General features: G+C 46.2%; 6 protein-coding genes across 6 annotated transcripts, besides 1 other annotated feature; 4 read left to right on the top strand and 2 right to left on the bottom strand.

Annotated features, from left to right (window-relative positions):
- Positions 1-92: 92 nt before the first annotated feature.
- On the bottom strand, positions 93-1508 carry TSTA_006700 (vacuolar ATP synthase subunit G plant, putative; the record flags this gene model as incomplete). The annotated part of the gene is made up of 6 exons (XM_002488260.1): positions 93-575; positions 735-767; positions 858-1001; positions 1075-1175; positions 1337-1370; positions 1434-1508. 6 exons carry the CDS (start codon positions 1506-1508, stop codon positions 93-95), a joined length of 870 nt encoding a protein of 289 aa, XP_002488305.1.
- Positions 1509-1750: 242 nt separating this feature from the next.
- Positions 1751-2420, top strand: TSTA_006710 (cytochrome c oxidase assembly protein (Pet117), putative). The gene is made up of 3 exons (XM_002488261.1): positions 1751-1952; positions 2017-2253; positions 2315-2420. The coding sequence occupies exons 1-2, from the start codon at positions 1857-1859 to the stop codon at positions 2182-2184; spliced, it is 264 nt and encodes an 87-aa protein (XP_002488306.1). The 5' UTR covers positions 1751-1856; the 3' UTR covers positions 2185-2253; positions 2315-2420.
- Positions 2421-3515: 1095 nt separating this feature from the next.
- TSTA_006720 (indoleamine 2,3-dioxygenase family protein) lies at positions 3516-5631 on the top strand. The gene is made up of 5 exons (XM_002488262.1): positions 3516-4262; positions 4312-4625; positions 4680-4840; positions 4907-5209; positions 5270-5631. Exons 1-5 carry the CDS (start codon positions 3778-3780, stop codon positions 5501-5503), a joined length of 1497 nt encoding a protein of 498 aa, XP_002488307.1. The 5' UTR covers positions 3516-3777; the 3' UTR covers positions 5504-5631.
- Positions 5632-5683: 52 nt separating this feature from the next.
- Positions 5684-8407, bottom strand: TSTA_006730 (Leucine Rich Repeat domain protein). The gene is made up of 5 exons (XM_002488263.1): positions 8160-8407; positions 7933-8067; positions 7719-7829; positions 7383-7507; positions 5684-7326 (listed from the first exon to the last, which is right to left on the bottom strand). Exons 1-5 carry the CDS (start codon positions 8334-8336, stop codon positions 6087-6089), a joined length of 1788 nt encoding a protein of 595 aa, XP_002488308.1. The 5' UTR covers positions 8337-8407; the 3' UTR covers positions 5684-6086.
- A 228-nt stretch (positions 8408-8635) lies between these two features.
- On the top strand, positions 8636-10618 carry TSTA_006740 (uncharacterized protein; the record flags this gene model as incomplete). The annotated part of the gene is made up of 4 exons (XM_002488264.1): positions 8636-8815; positions 8864-8944; positions 8994-10139; positions 10197-10618. 4 exons carry the CDS (start codon positions 8636-8638, stop codon positions 10395-10397), a joined length of 1608 nt encoding a protein of 535 aa, XP_002488309.1. The 3' UTR covers positions 10398-10618.
- Positions 10619-11182: 564 nt separating this feature from the next.
- On the top strand, positions 11183-15125 carry TSTA_006750 (nuclear pore complex subunit Nup85, putative; the record flags this gene model as incomplete). The annotated part of the gene is made up of 3 exons (XM_002488265.1): positions 11183-13663; positions 13713-14226; positions 14290-15125. 3 exons carry the CDS (start codon positions 11183-11185, stop codon positions 14787-14789), a joined length of 3495 nt encoding a protein of 1164 aa, XP_002488310.1. The 3' UTR covers positions 14790-15125.
- Positions 11576-11736: a sequence feature (GA-rich).
- Positions 15126-16446: the final 1321 nt, after the last annotated feature.

Below are 16446 nucleotides of genomic sequence, written 5' to 3' on the forward strand. Positions count from 1 at the left end.
TCGTTAGACACATGCGTCTATTTGTTTCTATGTTTCAAAGCAAGCGTTTATAGGCATGATGTATATACTCATAGCATGATAGCTGGTTATCTTCATACCGGCCTCGGTACATACTTAGTACATAATCCCACGGGACCGGCACCGAATACAACCACTGAATTTCCCGGTACTACACCAGCTTGCTTGACAACATGCACCGCAACACCCAACGGCTCAATCAGCGCTCCTTTCTTGAGGGGGATGTTCTCGCGAAGTTTGTAACAAAAGTCCTCGGGCAACCTGTAATACCGCGTCAATGTCCCATCGTACGGCGGCGTAGCGGCAAAGGCCATGTTGATACATAAATGATATTTACCGGATTTGTAGGGCTCGCGTCGCCGGCAGGGAATACCGGGTTCCATGGCCACTTGGTCGCTGACTTTTAAGGTAGTCACTTTTGAGCCGACTTTGCTCACTACGCCGGATGATTCGTGACCGAGGACCATGGGTTCGCGGACAACGAAGGAGTCGATTGAGCTGTGCTCCCAGTAATGGACCTGATGATTATCGGTTTGAACGTCGCGAACAAGAGATTGCTGCGGTGCTTACGTCACTGCCACTTATAATTACTCATTCAAATGTTGGTGAAGATGAATCTATCCATGGATACTACACTATCTTGAAGCAGGCAAACTCAGGGTCCGTATTCTTCTACCAAAACACTTCAACGGCATAGAAAGAGCAAAAGACCCCACCTGGTTCACTATAAAATAGACGTGAAGGCACGTCTAGACAGATAATAGAATCACAAAACTGAGAAACAATCAAATCATAAATATATGTATGTACAACAATCAAGAGAGAATCTGCTCAGGCACGTCCGGCTTCACATCAGTAACAGCATTAATCAAATCCTTTATAACCTTATCGCCGGATTTCTGACCAGCGACTTTGATCTCTGCGAGTTGGGCTTCGGCTTCTTTGTTCGCTTCTTCTTCAGCCTTCTTATTTCCGCTCGAGTGCTGTTTTATTGACGGGAACGTTAGTAACATCCAGGACAACTAGGGCTGAGTTTCTGGATGATGGATAGCCTACCTCTGCCTCGAATTTCTTGAATTCTTCTTCCTTTTGTTTCCTGTACTCGTCGATTTCGCGTTGTGCTTCTGACCGGGCTTCTTTTACTCGTTTTGTTCGGTCTGGTATTCCAAATTAGCTCTCTGTGATCTGCAAGAAGGCAGTCGAGCTCCTGGTCATGTCGCTTTGCCAGAGGATGCGGTCAAGACGTACACTCTCTAGCTATAATCAACTCCAAGTCAATGACATCTATGTTTTCATACCATCCCAAAGAAAGACTGACCTTGTTGAACAATTTTCTGAGCTTCACGTTCGGCCTGTCGACTGCATTAGATAACCCGATATAAGAAGCTCTTTCTTCGCAATTGTATCCAACTTACATCCAGAAGGGTCTGGATTCCCGCGGAGTTTTGAGCTGACTGCAATGCGATTAGCGGTTGTGAACCTGCCATCATGTGACAGATCAATCTGCCAGATACGGGCAATAATACGTACCATTCTGGATATATTCGGTTGACCTCTTTTCCCTGCTGCGAACTCAGTACTGGAGGGGCAATAAGCGGAGAAGACGTCGTCGAGAGCTTCCAAGCAACGGCAACGGCAATCGCAGCTACCTATCGGGTGGGTCTTATCTCAATTCTGCCATGTTTCACCGCCTTGAATATATATTTGCGATTTCCGAACGTCTGATCAGTTCGCATTCAGTCGCATTATTATTTTGCAAGTGTTATTGAGTTCAATTCTCGAATTCGTTATAGATACAGATAGACATATAGGAATTGTGATACAGCAACATTTTCAGTATGTCTCGCGCATCCAAAGTGACGCTAGCAGCTACAACGCTCGCAACAGCAGGGATGATTTACTTTGTCCATTGGTCACAAGAAGCAGACAGAGCGGTGCGCAACACTTCTCTTTTCCCCAGAAATTATCCCAGATACTAACGTTATTGGCATCAAATAGGCAATGCACGCCGGTGTCGAACGAGACGAAGAAAGACAACGCATCAAACGCGAAAGACAAGCTGATTTTGAAATGCAACGACGTCTCGAAGAGGAATATCGCAAAATTCAGAATGTCTCCGAGGGCCAGAATGATAATACTAGTCGTGGATTGGGGCATGGGAGTTGACCGATTTACGACGGATGCCATTAAGATTATAGAATTTGCATTGTATTATATAATCCGATGCATTGAAAGGTGAGATATTTGAAATCTGATACCGAAGGTGCCATGTGCTAATCTCGTCTTTCTGTCGTAGCTTTGACTTGCATATATCATCATGTACATTACACTCTATACTGATACTCACGACTTCATCTCCGTCAATGTACTATTATTTCTGAAGCCACCATCCTGCAGCAGACGTGTTTGCATTCCTACTCATTCATAGTTGTGATATCATTTGCTTTGCTTCTCAACTTGGGATTGGTATTGCATACAACAATCACTGATATTTGTAGAACATACTCCGTAGAAGGCGCTGGTCGAAGAGTCCGGTGACAACCAAGTACGCTTATGACCTTTGATCCAGAGTGACAGCTCCCCCCGAAAAACATGGTCAGACGCAAGATTTCATGATCCCCTAGCATTTGGAAGTAACCAAGGAACGAGTAGTCTTTCCATACAATGAGCATCTACTACGACTTTGGATCTTTGTACTCCAAACAGGTTAAGAAAATCAAGACATCGTGCCAGATGACGGAGAGACCAACATTGGAGGCAAATAAACATAGCTCCATTCGAAGAGTATAGATCAAGATCGTCTTTGCAGCCTGGATCTCAATATAGATAGGTGTGACCTATCAAGCCCTAACCCTCTGCCCTACTTATTATTCTCAACAGGCAAGAGTTAAATGCAACATCGGCGTCCCCAGCTTATCAGCAGCCTATATCGGAGGCCGGATGTATTCCGGCCTCTTGGCATTATGGAGCCGCTAACTGGATATAAGGTTTGGGGGATCAGCCAACCACATCGCCTCTTAGTCTTGCTTATTTCGAGGCTTCGATATATATGACCGCGAAGTTTCAACATATTCTTACCAATTTTGGGGTAAAATGGGTTAATATGAGATTTTTAGCACACAATGTCAAAATTTATGTGCTCCCTACAGATATATTGATCATTATCCCCATTTTCCTCAGTGCAGGCGCTCTGTGAGTGGTGATCTAACCAATAGCCATAAACGGACTAGCGCCGATTCCATTCTATATAGATCTAATCGAATATCAACTTCTATATAGACCTCCTATTTATCACTTTAACACATGAAAAGCTCTTAATACCCTTTCTAGTGCCTTATAACCATGTTATCGCTCGTCATACCTCGTGGAACAAAGGTTCGCGCGGTCCCACCAGTCTTATCACTACTTTCGTAATAGTAATCTATGAGGCCGGAATTACTACCGGCCTCGTTGGATATATAAGGATCGTCAGACTCCCGCCTCGAGACTTGCATTTTGACTTGTTATTCATCACTGTCAAGCTCTCTGCGTTTGGCCGCACCTTTTTTCCGCTTTTTTTCCAGGACTTTTCTCATTGCCTGGTTGCCTTGGTGTATCTGCTTAGCTATTTCATAGCCTTTCTGATACTAGGTGCTTGCCTACGGCCTTCTCTGTCTCTTTGTGTGTCAAGGGTATCGTTAGTGTTGACCTTCTTGTCCCACAAGCATAGATACCCATTATAAACATATAGTCCTACACCATTCCGTCTCACACCTCATCATGACTATCCTTAAGTCTGTCCCATCCTCTACCGAGGCTGTCTTCCCCTACATCAACCATGACCCAGCAACCCTACCACACTCCATAGACCCCTTCACAATTACTACTGCTTCGGGCTTCATGCCTTACCAGATTGGTCCTACCGAACTACCCCCTGTCTTCAAACCCCTGACAGACCTCCTGGAACGCATGCCCGTCCTCAAACTAGACGGCAAGCCAGGCCTCCTTGCCACTTATGAACTTGGCAAAGCTGTCAAGGGATTTCCCGATCTCACTGATGAGATTGACAAGGTACTTACCAAGGATGGGAAGAAGGATCTTTACATGTTGACTGCCATCTTCCGTGATTACTCCTATGTTGCGTCGGCATATATCCTTGAGCCATGTTGGGAGAACTGGTGTAAGAATCCTGAAGGTGGGTATGGATTGGGAAGGGAAGTTCTTCCTCATACTATTGCTGGACCTATGTGGCGTTGTGCCGAGATGTAAGTAAACTTTCTTCCTATACCTCTATCTCTTCTAACACTGTAATAGATTGGACCTTCCTCCTTTCCTATCCTATGCTGCCTCTTATGCTCTATTCAACTACACCCTTGAAGATCCTTCAAGGGGCTATGAATACGACAATCTGCGTCTTATCCGCGGCTTCGAACATGGCCTCGACCCAAAAAGTTCCGAAGCTGGCTTCATCCTGACGCATGTTGACATGGTCAAAGAGACAGCCCCCTTGATCCATGGAGCAGTTCAAATCCTCGATGGCGTTGAGCATGATAGTCGACGTACTGCTGTCAATGAAGGGTTTAGGGAGATACTTCGGGCTATGGAAGTTATTGAAGCTTCTATGGAAGGTAGATCCACTACGCCCCCATTCCTAATTATCGACTTGATACTGACCAAGACAGATATGTGGAAGAACTCCAAGCCAGCTGACTATTTGACGTTCCGTGTTTTCATCTTCGGAATTACGTCGCAGTCCATGTTTCCCAATGGAGTTATCTACGAGGGTATCAACGATAACCATCCCATGTACTTTCGCGGAGAAAGTGGTGCCAACGACGCCATTGTACGTCTCTTTTAATCCACATCTCCACTTAGGGCCACAAAACCCAACATTAACGTGTGATTATAGATCCCTCTCCTAGACCACCTCCTCCAAATCCCCATGCCAGACACACCCCTAACCAAGATCCTCCACGAATTCCGCGCCTATCGTCCTCGCCCTCATCGCGAGTTCTTATCGTACGTAGCCAACACAGCCGAAAAACTGAACATCCGGGACTTTGCGGTTCAAGATGATGAAACCGCTATTCTTTACCTCAAGACGCTCGATCACGTACGCAGTTTCCGTTGGAGACATTGGTTGTTTGCTAGGGAGTACATTATTCGTCGTACTGCACATCCAACGGCTACAGGGGGTAGTCCTATCGTTACGGTATGTTTCTTGTCATCGTCTATTCCCTGGTAAGAGTGGCTAACTGGTATAAATATTTAGTGGCTCCCAAATCAACTCTCAGCAGTCATGGATCTCATGATCGAAATCTACGATACATACATCAAGGACAAAGCAACTGCGACGACTGTTGATGGGCCCGCCCTTAACGATTCGGAACCGGATCTGATTGCCTCGTATAAGAAGCAGATTGTCCCTATGATGGAGCAGGTTCATGAGCAAAAGGAGAAGCTAGCCAGGGAGGTGGAGAGGTGGTGTAAGGAACGCGGCGTTTGATTTCGTATAAGCTTGTTTTTATTTTTTGGCTACTCGTTTACTATGTAGATGTATGGGCACCTAGGCCCGCTGTACGCTCCGTGTTTGAGTTCATTGCGAGATCCTACACCTGCTATAAAGCGTATCCATGCCAGCGATTAATCTTTTTGATGTGATTAAGGGACCAGATCGATGTCGATATCCCAGTTAGCTGCAAGATATTGAAGTTGTAGAAGTTCAGGACAGGTCATTTTCATCATTAGACCAGATAATTAGTTCCCACGGGTGTTGTCAACTCCCTCTTTCATCACTAAGGACATGCAACCCGAGGAAAATTGCTCAGGTCAGCCCAAATCGGATGGCCACATATGAAACAAGAGAAGAAAAGAAAAAAGGAAACCAACAAGTCGCTGCCAAGAATGGAAGACACAAGTCATTAATCATTACAACATTCTGATCGACACATCTCAAACCCATCTGTATTGATTGGGCTTCAGTATCTGATAACCTCCAGCTCAAGCCTTCCTGATTCACACCGGTGTTGCCCTCCAGTGTCTAATAATCCAGCTCCAATCTCCAGCTCCAAGCATATCGGGGTTATCCTTCAGTATCTGATAATCTTCAGCCCTCCTGCGCGTCCATACTCAACCGCTTCAGGTGAGACTTCTGAGCAGCCTCTGAGGTTAAGAAGCTCGATTGGGACCATGCGATTCTCCAAAATTCTCCTGATCAACGTTCCAGTCACACTGGTATTAGGTATATGGAGTTCCTCCAGATGTGGCATTAAGTCGAGTAGTGGGAAGAGAGCTGCGTTGTCAAGTTGATATAGCCTCATTCCATGGAGATGGAGCTTCTTCACGTTCTTGACAGCCATCGGGTTGGCTAATGCAACATTTAGAATGTCGTTTGCGTAGAAATTGTCGCATTGTTCGATTTGCAGAGTCTCAAGGGATCCACCATTATGCTCCAGAATGAGCGCAAGGTTATCGTGATCAAGCCAGTCGAGACGATGCAAAACCAGAGTCTTCAGTTCGGTGAGCCTCAATGGAGCATTAGTAGAACGTGCCGGATGCTTAGCGCAATCAATGATGCACAGATGCTCTACGGTGTCTGGACAGGCCCAAGTACCGTACAAGGTGATATTAGAAAGATGAATGAGTCGCAAGTTTGGGTGGCAGATATCATCAAGGCAGAGCTGTAGGCGTGACTCAGGCTGCTCCCGCTCAAAAGCTGCGCCCAAACGAAGTTCTTCAAGCTTTGGAATCACGTCAAAGTATGTGTCTCGCGTGTGCAGATCATCGATGGTAGCCATAGCTGGTACACTCCCTGGAATCCAGAAGGGTTTGTACCAACCCGGAGAACCGAGTTGCTGAGTAGTACGCTTCATGTTCAAGGTCAGGATTTTGAGATTGGGGACCGTACCCACGTCTGACACTTGAGGTTCACCCACCCATACGACTTGATACACCTCTAGGCGCTCAAGGTTCGGTAGTTCGGCCAGGGTCCAAAGCATGTTGTCAGATAAAGGTATCTTCTCAGATAGGATCAATGTCTTCAGCGTGTGCTTGTGGCGAAAGTGATAGAAGACGTGATGTTCAGTCAGGGGCAGGTTTAAGTCAAGGTGTTCAAGCTGTGGGCACTGTGAAGCCTGCCGGGCAGCATTCAGAGGGTCCCTCACGTTGTGAAGCTGCAATGTTTTGACCCTATTCTGAGAGTTGCGGATGCAGGCCTTTACGATTTCAGAGCTTACTGGTGGCCGGGAACCTCGAAAAGAGATATTAAGCCACAGACTCGGATGGTCCTTGATAAAAATGTGCCAAGCCTTTGATACGCGAGTCGCGGAGCTGCAGATAATTATTAGTATTTCGACTTCAGCTTGTCAATGCACGATGCAACTTACACTACCTGTCGAAAGGGGACATGTTTGAATACCTCCAACAAACAGTCATGGTTCAGAGCAAAGATCGGGTCTTGCTTCAGTGACGACATTTTGGTTGTGAGTTTGGTGTGCATCTTTGCTACTGCCTATGGGTTGTTAGGATAAAATTCATAACGAGGAAAGTATTGAAAGAAGGAGGGAATGGAGAGTTTTGACTGTTTCTATTACCAGATGAAGGCAACATAGAGTTCTTGATGACAAGGAACTCAGCTGCTCTGGGAGATGACAGTAGCATGAGACAAAACAAAGACAGAGCCACGCAGTCCAGGACAAAAGAAAAAAGAAAGAGGCACCTACTTCCCGTTGTGGATGATCTTCACCAAGGTTTTTCAATGCATATGCATAAACATCAAGAGCTTTTTCTGGTTTTTGATCCAAAAGAAGGGCCTTACCAGCACGGAGATAGCCCTGAAGAGAGGACAAGGAAGAAGAAAAAGTCAGTAAAAGGATGACTTCGAAGGGGAAAAAGAGGAAGGCATGCTCAGCGTTGGGGCATAGGGTGAACACTGACCCGCTCATCCTTAGCAGCAGCTTTGATCATATGCTTTGCATCACTAAGGGCTTTCTCATACAAAGCCATCTTACAGTAGACTGCAGACCGGCTGTCCATGATCTTCATAGAATCTGCATTCTTTTGTAGTAGGGCCTATGGATCAGTTAGTATGTTTCTTCTCCCCTCTTGTCAAGTGTCAAGATAACACAGTGAATCCTTTCATCATGGTTCCAAGAGCAACACACCTCACTCAAGACTTCAATGGCATTTGCATATTTGCCATTCCGGGCCAGATCCCGGCCATGTTGGTAGTACTTTTCCCATGCTCCCCATCCAAGGCTGAGCCTTTTGGTAGTGGTAGTGGTCTTGCTGACAGTTTGACCAAGGAAATCATCCAAGGTTGCTTTTCTCTTGATGGCCATAGCTAAGCTACATGGTCATGGATTAGATAGTTGGTGGATGTGTATCCAGTCAATCTGATGAGGTTGTGCCTGATGGAGTGGTGAGTACCGCGTTTCTACACGCTAAAAGTACCACGTAGTCACGTGGGCGGTGAGTGAACCTCTTAACATTTCCACCACCAAAACTGAATTTCTGTTAGTTGCCGTCCAATTGTTTACTTTTCACTGTTTTGGGATGCCACTATTCACAATAGTCTCACAGATGGATATGTGAACAAACAGGTGGAATCAGCAAAGACCACACATCTGACCCTTTATCAATGGAGGCTCATAACTTGGACGCCGCTTCAAATTATATCAATAATTTGTTGCTGGCCCGAGGACTGCTGAGAAATGGCAAACCAATCAATTTTGCGCATCCGGACAATGGCGAAGAGGGATCCGATGCCACCATGGCCCAGATTATCAACCTGATAAATGACCTAGTTGTTCGAAGAGATGTAAGTTGACCGTGAATTGAAGTGAGCATAATATTGACAAGATTACAGCGAGAAGCCGAACATCGCGAAAACCTGGCGAGCACGATTCGGACTTTGCGAGCCGCAGAATCGCAGCAAGTGGATGATATAGTACGAAACTCTGGTAAAGTTACTATTATTGCGCTGACATTCTGTTTAGGAAAAACTAAAAACCAAAAACGCCGAGCTGAAGCGGTCGGTCGCCCTCGCCGAAGGGCAACAGCGAGTCATAAAGCAGAATTTATCGAGCGCAGAGACGACAGTGCGACAGCTGAAGGAACAAATGCAAAAACTGAAAACCACAATCCAACAGGTCCGAGCTCAATGCGCGAACGATGTTCGAAAACGGGATATGGAGTTACAGAAACTGAAGACACATCTCAGTGACCGACAGCGAGGGAAGCGGGAAGGCTTAGGAGTGACTACAATCAATATCAATCGTACTGCAGACATCATACACAAACTGGAACCGGATGTTAACAACCCAGGCTATAGCTTGAAGCAGGAGACGACCGAGTTTCTAACCCAGCTCTGCCAGAGTTTGAGCGACGAAAACGATACGTTGATCAATTTATCAAGAACAACCATTCAGACCCTCAGAGAACTACAAGGACTCTCAGATGCGCCAGATGGGAACACGTCCGCTTTCAACATGTCGCAGACGGTTATTCAAGGAGGTGCGGTCAGTACCATACCTACGAATGTAATGGCCTTATCTGCAGAAATGGATACTGTGCTCGACCACTTGCGAACGCTACTTACAAACCCATCCTTCGTGCCTCTCGAGGAAGTCGAGGTTCGCGACGAAGAGATATTACGACTTCGGGAAGGCTGGGAGAAGATGGAAGTGCGTTGGAGGCAGGCAATTTCGATGATGGATGGCTGGCACAAGCGGATATTAGATGGAGGTGACTCGATAGATCTTGACGAGCTACGAAAGGGTATGAGTCTGGATTCGGGACTGGGCAGATCAATAGCTGATGATCCCTCACCGCTGTATGACGAAGACAATGAGTTGAGAGATGACGACCAAGAAGTAGCAAAAAAGGAAGAAGAAGAGGCCGTTGAGCCTCAGACGAAGATATTGAAGCCTACGCTAGCTAAACCTCCTATTCGAGCACTGGGTGAGCGAAACAACAATCGGAAGTCGAGGGCATCGAATCGTAAAGTCTCTTTCTACGAAGAAGCAATGGATGTGGAATCCGATCAGCCAAGCGACAAAGATGAATCCCTTCAGGTTAAGGCACATGCGTCCGAAACAGCCACACAGCGATCATCTCCGAGACAATCTTCTCAAATCCTGCAAGTAAGTAGACATTTCTGAATAATTCCTATCTCATACAGGTTCTAATCATACCAATAGAAGCCAAAACTCTCTATACAAGAGAAGCTAGCTGCTGTCGAAGCCGAAGCAAAAGAAGCAGCGGGTGATGTTGCCGCGCATGTCTCGAAGAAAAGAGGTCGAAATAAACCCGATCTGGGCAAGAAGATCAGAGGTCGTCGACGAAGTACACTTACGAATGATGAACTGGACCAATTACTCAGTGGTCCAAGTGAACAATGACTTTGCAGTCAATGTTTGAAGTTTTTCAGCAGGAAAGCATCAGTTCATATTGCTTGATTGTAATTTATGTTCACGGCTGCATTTGGATGAGTAGTTTGTTTGATACCCGGGTTAGCTATCTCGTTTCCTTGTTTTTATTGTCAATCTTGTCTCCCATGCATTGGCCATAATATCGCGACTCGAACTCCCTGAAACAAACTAAGATAGCATTCTTCTGAGATTCGGGCTTTCAGCGAGTCTTTTCCACTCATTGATCATATTTTCGCAAGAAACTTAGACATCGTATTAAGCTTCCTATTGCCTTAATCGCTTGTCCTGGTCGAATCAGATCAGGAAAAGAGAAAACAGTAAACATGTTATTTCTAAAGAGTATAGAGTGTTGAATTATTCACGTGACGCCAAGAAGTACTGCTGGTCCAAGCTCGAAGCCCGACGGGCAAAGCGTTAAGTTAGCTTCAGGAAGTAGACTCCATAATAAAAACGACATTCAGTCCAGCGTCATGTTTCGATGCGCTGCTTGTCACTACAATTGACAGCAATAACTTCAAAATCGCGTCGAACTTGGGATATCGCTTATCGACACGATATTCGTTTATGAACTCTTAGGAATACGCTGTTGGCGCGGATAAGTTTATTGTTATTTCGAGCTACTGCGAAGGCGCCTTTAACATCAACAATTTCTGCTTGCGCGACTTGGTTTAGTTCGGTAACCACACAGAGCATACACTGATTGCCCATAGACTTTCATCTTTCGAGCTCTCTTGATTACTTGCATATCCGTCAAAATGTCATTCAAATTCCCCGATTCGAGTCCTCCTTCGACTCCAGACAAGCCACAAAGTCCTTTCAGCAACATTTCCACAACTCCCGCAGGTCCACCCCCTTCTTCATCGACCTTCAGAGACTCGAGAGCGGGCTCGAGATCGAATGTCAACTTTAGTGAGTCTGCTTTCAGCCAGTCAGGCAACTTTGGTGGAAATGAAAGTCTCTTCTCGTCCATCTCGTCATCCGGTGCTCCTTCATTTTTGGATTCGAAAAGCTCAGTCATGTCAGGATCATTTGGCAATTTTGGACAGCAGGCCGGTGGCTTCAGAGTAGTAAATGGGGGTAATAACCTGAAGGTGCGGAATCGAAAGCCTCATGGCTTGAGTCAGATGACTACAGCTAGTGATGATTGGGAAGACGAAGAGGATGTAGGTGAGGGGGAAGAGCAAGAAGACGCGGAGACGGAAGAAGATGATGACGATTATGACGACAAAGATGAAGATGAATACGAAGACGAGGGAGAGGACGAAGAAGACGAGCATGAAGATGATGATGAACAAGATAAAGACGAAGACAGCGAGAGAGATATGCAAATGGATGCCACGACTGACCTTTCAGGTATGAAAAAGGGATTTACGGATCCGATATTCACAGGCTTTGGCCAAAGCACTGCTCCTGGGCAGAAGAGAATATATTCCAATCCTAACAATGCCAAACGCGCCAAAATTGACGAAGAATGGGCCATATCGTCACCTCAAGCTTCGAAGGATACAATCGGTCCACGAAAGACTCAATCTCAGTTCCCTTCCGTGGCTCGCGACTTAACCTCACGAGCAAAAGCTCCCGCTGTCACAGAACCTGGTGAAGTAGTGATTCAAACGGATTATTATATCGGTGCACTACTAGATAAACTTCAGCAGAATGAAGAGGATGATGCTGAAGCTCTCGTTATACTTTCCGAAGCAACAGCAGCTCTGACTGACTTTTGGGGTGCTGCATGCGAGCAGAAGAGGAAGCAGACAGGCCAATATCGACCCCACGACAATTTTGGGCCCGGCGACAACGCAAGCGGTCTTGAAAATGCCACAGTTGTTGCATCACTTCTACTTCAGCTACACCATCCTCGTGTCAAAGGCTCCGATCGACGTAACTTCAAGTCTTCGTCTAATGGTCAATCTCTGGCTCTTGTCGCATCTATCCCTAAATCATACACTCCTATTCCCAAAGTGCTAACTGACTGGCTCAACGCAAACCACCTTGGTTCATTGCATGAAATTGAAGCCTTGCAGCAGACTAGCCCTAATCCAACAGCTTCTCCGCATTTCTGGGCAATTATCCAAGCTGGAGTCCTACGTGGACGATTTGGCGAGGTAGCAGCACTCCTTCGATCAGCTGACTTCAACTATGCTCATTCAGCTCTAGAAGATGGTTTCTCTCAGCCTGGCTATCGTGGAATGCAGTTACAGACCGTACAGAAGAGTGTCAACAAGGCAATACAAATGCTGGAGGCATCCCCCATAAATCTGGATAGCGAGTGGGATATCCTTGGATTGGACTGGACAGCGTACAGAAAACGTATACAGTCTGCACAAATCGAGCTACACGAACTTGCTGAGGGCGACAAACCACCACAACAGGCAGGCGGTACTCGATTTGAAGCGGCTCAATTTGGAGCCCCTACTCCGAGCTTTGCTCGATCTCAGTCTGGGTTCTCATTCGCTCAATCTTCGCGCATGGCGGAAAGCCGCGTACCGTGGTCAATTTATCAGGGTATTAGTGATATTTACGGGGTTATCCTTGGCAGGCCATCAGCCATCATGTCTGTTGCGCAAGACTGGATTGAAGCAACCGTTGGACTGACGGCATGGTGGAACGGGCAAGAGGTTAGCAACATTGCCGTATTCGGAAATAGGGACGAGCCCACTGAAATCGATCGACAAGACGCATATATCCGCCGTCTGAACGATTGTTTTGGAGAGGTCACGGATGGTGCACAGATGAAGTCGCGACCTAATCCTCTCAATAAACTAGACGTGGCGGTGGCCTGCGTGTTCGAAGGGAATGTGGTCGGGGCGGTCAAGCTACTTAAAACATGGTCACTGTGTATTGCTTCCGCTGTTGCTGAAATAGCGCACGGAGGGGGCTGGCTCGAGGTGTCTACCTCTAATATACCCGGGTTTCTCAATCAAGACGACTTGATGGTGCTGTCCTATGGGCAAAATGGCAACGCCTCCTTGGACCAAATCAGCAAAGATGATGTGTTAGACGCTTATGCAGAGGCGCTGGGCTGTAGAGATCAGTTCGAGTACGATGGGACAGTTCGCAAAGGCTGGGAAATGGCTCTGGAAGTTCTCAGCAGAATGGAGGATAACAAAAACACCAGAAAGAAGGTGTCTAGGTTGTTGGAGAAGATACCTGTCGATACGGTGGCGCAGGTAGATCAAGTGATCACCTTGTGCGTTGATCTTGGATTCGAAGATGAAGGTCGAAAGATTGCAGCGGTGAGTCCTTATCTTGTTAAATCTTCTGATGCTATACTGACAAGTATAGAACTTTGGCGAAAAAATCATAGCCGAGGGACAGACACGTGCAGATTGTGACTATGGCCTTGCGATGATCTGTTTTGCTCGAGCACGCTCTGTTCGTAAGGTCAAAGAGATTGCTAACAATCTCATTGCTTACTCGTTACAACAATCTCGCGCTTGGCCTCCAGAAGAGCAGCTCGGGGGTCAATTGCGTGCATTAGTTCAGAATCCTAAGATGTGTCTCGCGTCTATTGCGTCAGCCGACAACGAGGCGGCTCAGATCATACAATTCTATGCGAGTGGTTATGCGACATTACGTCGATTTTATGATCACCGCGACGAACCTGTACTGGCTAAAGGCAGAAAATCCCATCTTCGACCCCTAGCGAGGAAGCGAGCCGCAGCTCAGGCACTACTTGCGGTAATTCGAAGTTCTGCTGATAGTATTTATGGCGGTCTTTATGATCCCGAGAGGGACTCCGCCGTGCTTGTCGACAATTTGATGGCCCTCTTAGGTGAAGCCGTCTTGTTTGTCAATGGTATTTCTTCTTATCCCCTTTTTACTATTCTTGTGGATTAGATAATTACTGACAACTTGTCAGAAAAACCATCTATTCTCTCCATTGAGCAACAATCCAATATTCTCGCAGCGATCGAAGACCTCGAGACTGTAACTCCACGTGTCTATGCAGCAGCCAAGGAATTCTTCTACGAATGTCTGAACGAGTACATCTACGAAACGACCGGCGAACCTCGCAAATCATCGTCGTCGCCAACACCAACCGGTTTGAAGAAATCCGCTTCAGGTCTAACAGCCTCAAGCAGCTTCTCCATGATTGATAGCCACATGGCCGATTCATCGATGACGCATGCTACGAACAATACCATCGCATCATCTGGTGTATTAGTGCCCAAACCAGACGCAGCCTATGAATACGCGAAGCCAATTGAGAGGGTGTGGGATTGGAGAAGTGGTCTTGCTGAGTCGTCTGCGGCAAGTGGAGGAGCGTCGGAAAATGAGGATGGAGACTCGATCAAGCCGGATAAGAAGTTACTGCGTGTTTTGAGGTTGCGGCTGGCACAGGAAATGACGTGGCGGTAGATTTCCAATCTTTCGATTCTTTTTGCCTTGATGACGAGCAGTCTTTCTCATTGTCCTGAGTCAAGCCAAATCAAATGTGTTTGGATTGGGTGTGCTAGTCTTTTTCTCTGGCCTGGAGGTTTGGTTCACAAAGGCCAGGGGAGAGACTGATTTTGTGTATTGTACGAGTATGTTTCTACGGGGTGAATAGGGAGACCTCTTTTTCTTTGAGCCGAATCTTATGGGGTTTAATGGTCGTACAGACAGGGTAAAGTAAGACCCATTCACTGCCTGGGTAGGATTTGAATTACTCGAATTCGGAAGCCCAAATCTGATGACCTATAACAGGCGTGTGCATGTATTGTAACAACCTACGACCGTTACCCAGGCAAAGCAAGAATCTATCCAAGACAAGCGTAATCCTACCTCCATGGCCTTGGGTCCATGACCATACGAAACGTGTGTTGGAACGCCAGATCCACTTGCCACATAACAGCTGATCGTTTCAGTCGGTGAAATGCATACGCAGTTTGATTGGTATGTCAAAGGTCAACTCGATATCCATCTCCTGTTTCACAGCATCAGTATACTTGATACCGGATCCAGAACGGGTCGAGTGATATCGGGACCATATCAGCTGAGAATCATATAGAATACCTGAAAGTAGAGTCCAGAGCTTGAATTAAAACTCCGAGATAGGTTTTGTATTCAATGCAGGTTTCAATTGTGGACATTTCAGCCCTATGGGGTCTATATGAATACAATACTGGTGGACCCTGACTCCCAGCGAACGATTAGCATGTGAATGGAACGTAGCAAATTGATATTACGCAGTAGGAAGCTCAGCGCTGATGATAACCACGACCGACCCTAGAATTATACATTTTTATTGACAAGTAGAGACAGAGGAAGGCCTACAGGGTTGAGTTGTTCTATTGATAGTAGACTATCCAGCCCTGACAGCGTATGACTTCGGACTTGCCGATAGATAGATAGACTATGTAGTCTGATGAACTGGATCGACATGAAACTGTCTTAGAACACGATAACTATTTTGTTGCATGTTGTATGAGTCATCAATGCTGCGCTGCTCGTTTCATTGTGTATTGTATACCTAGTCAGATAATATATTGCACGATCCAGCCACAAAGGCTTGTGCTTCGAGTCGAGACCGAGTATTCTGTTAGTTTCTATAGCATAGCCCATTACCTAGGTAGGCTAGAGTGTAGCTAAAAGTTATTTGATATAGCATAGGCAGTAGTATCCAGCGTTTGCGATTTCTTTTTCCTTCGAGGCTGAGGAGGGTCTGACCGATAATACCGCGTATACAACAATATCCAAGACGTCAAAGCTCAATATAACGGCATATCCAGGATAGATTAAGCAAATGCGTCGGTGGGTCGTCATATATGGAAGTAATACCAGTAATCAAGCTGAACGAGTCCAATCTAGACCGCGTCAATTGGCGGTTGATGTGTGGCTTCGTTGTATCAGCCTCATGTCATGATTTAGTCTGCCTATGTGATACAATACAAGACGGCATTTTGGTTGTGACTAGAGATACACTACCTTCGTATCTAATTAGGATGCCTAAGAGTAGGCAACTCAGCGAACGTGTACGCAGAGTAAACAAGGATGCGATGATCTCGGCGAAACCCGCCAGTAATACCAAGCGAAG

This window comes from Talaromyces stipitatus, genomic scaffold (genome assembly GCF_000003125.1).
Source record: "Talaromyces stipitatus ATCC 10500 scf_1105507295517 genomic scaffold, whole genome shotgun sequence".
Classification (NCBI taxonomy): Eukaryota; Fungi; Ascomycota; class Eurotiomycetes; order Eurotiales; family Trichocomaceae; genus Talaromyces; species Talaromyces stipitatus.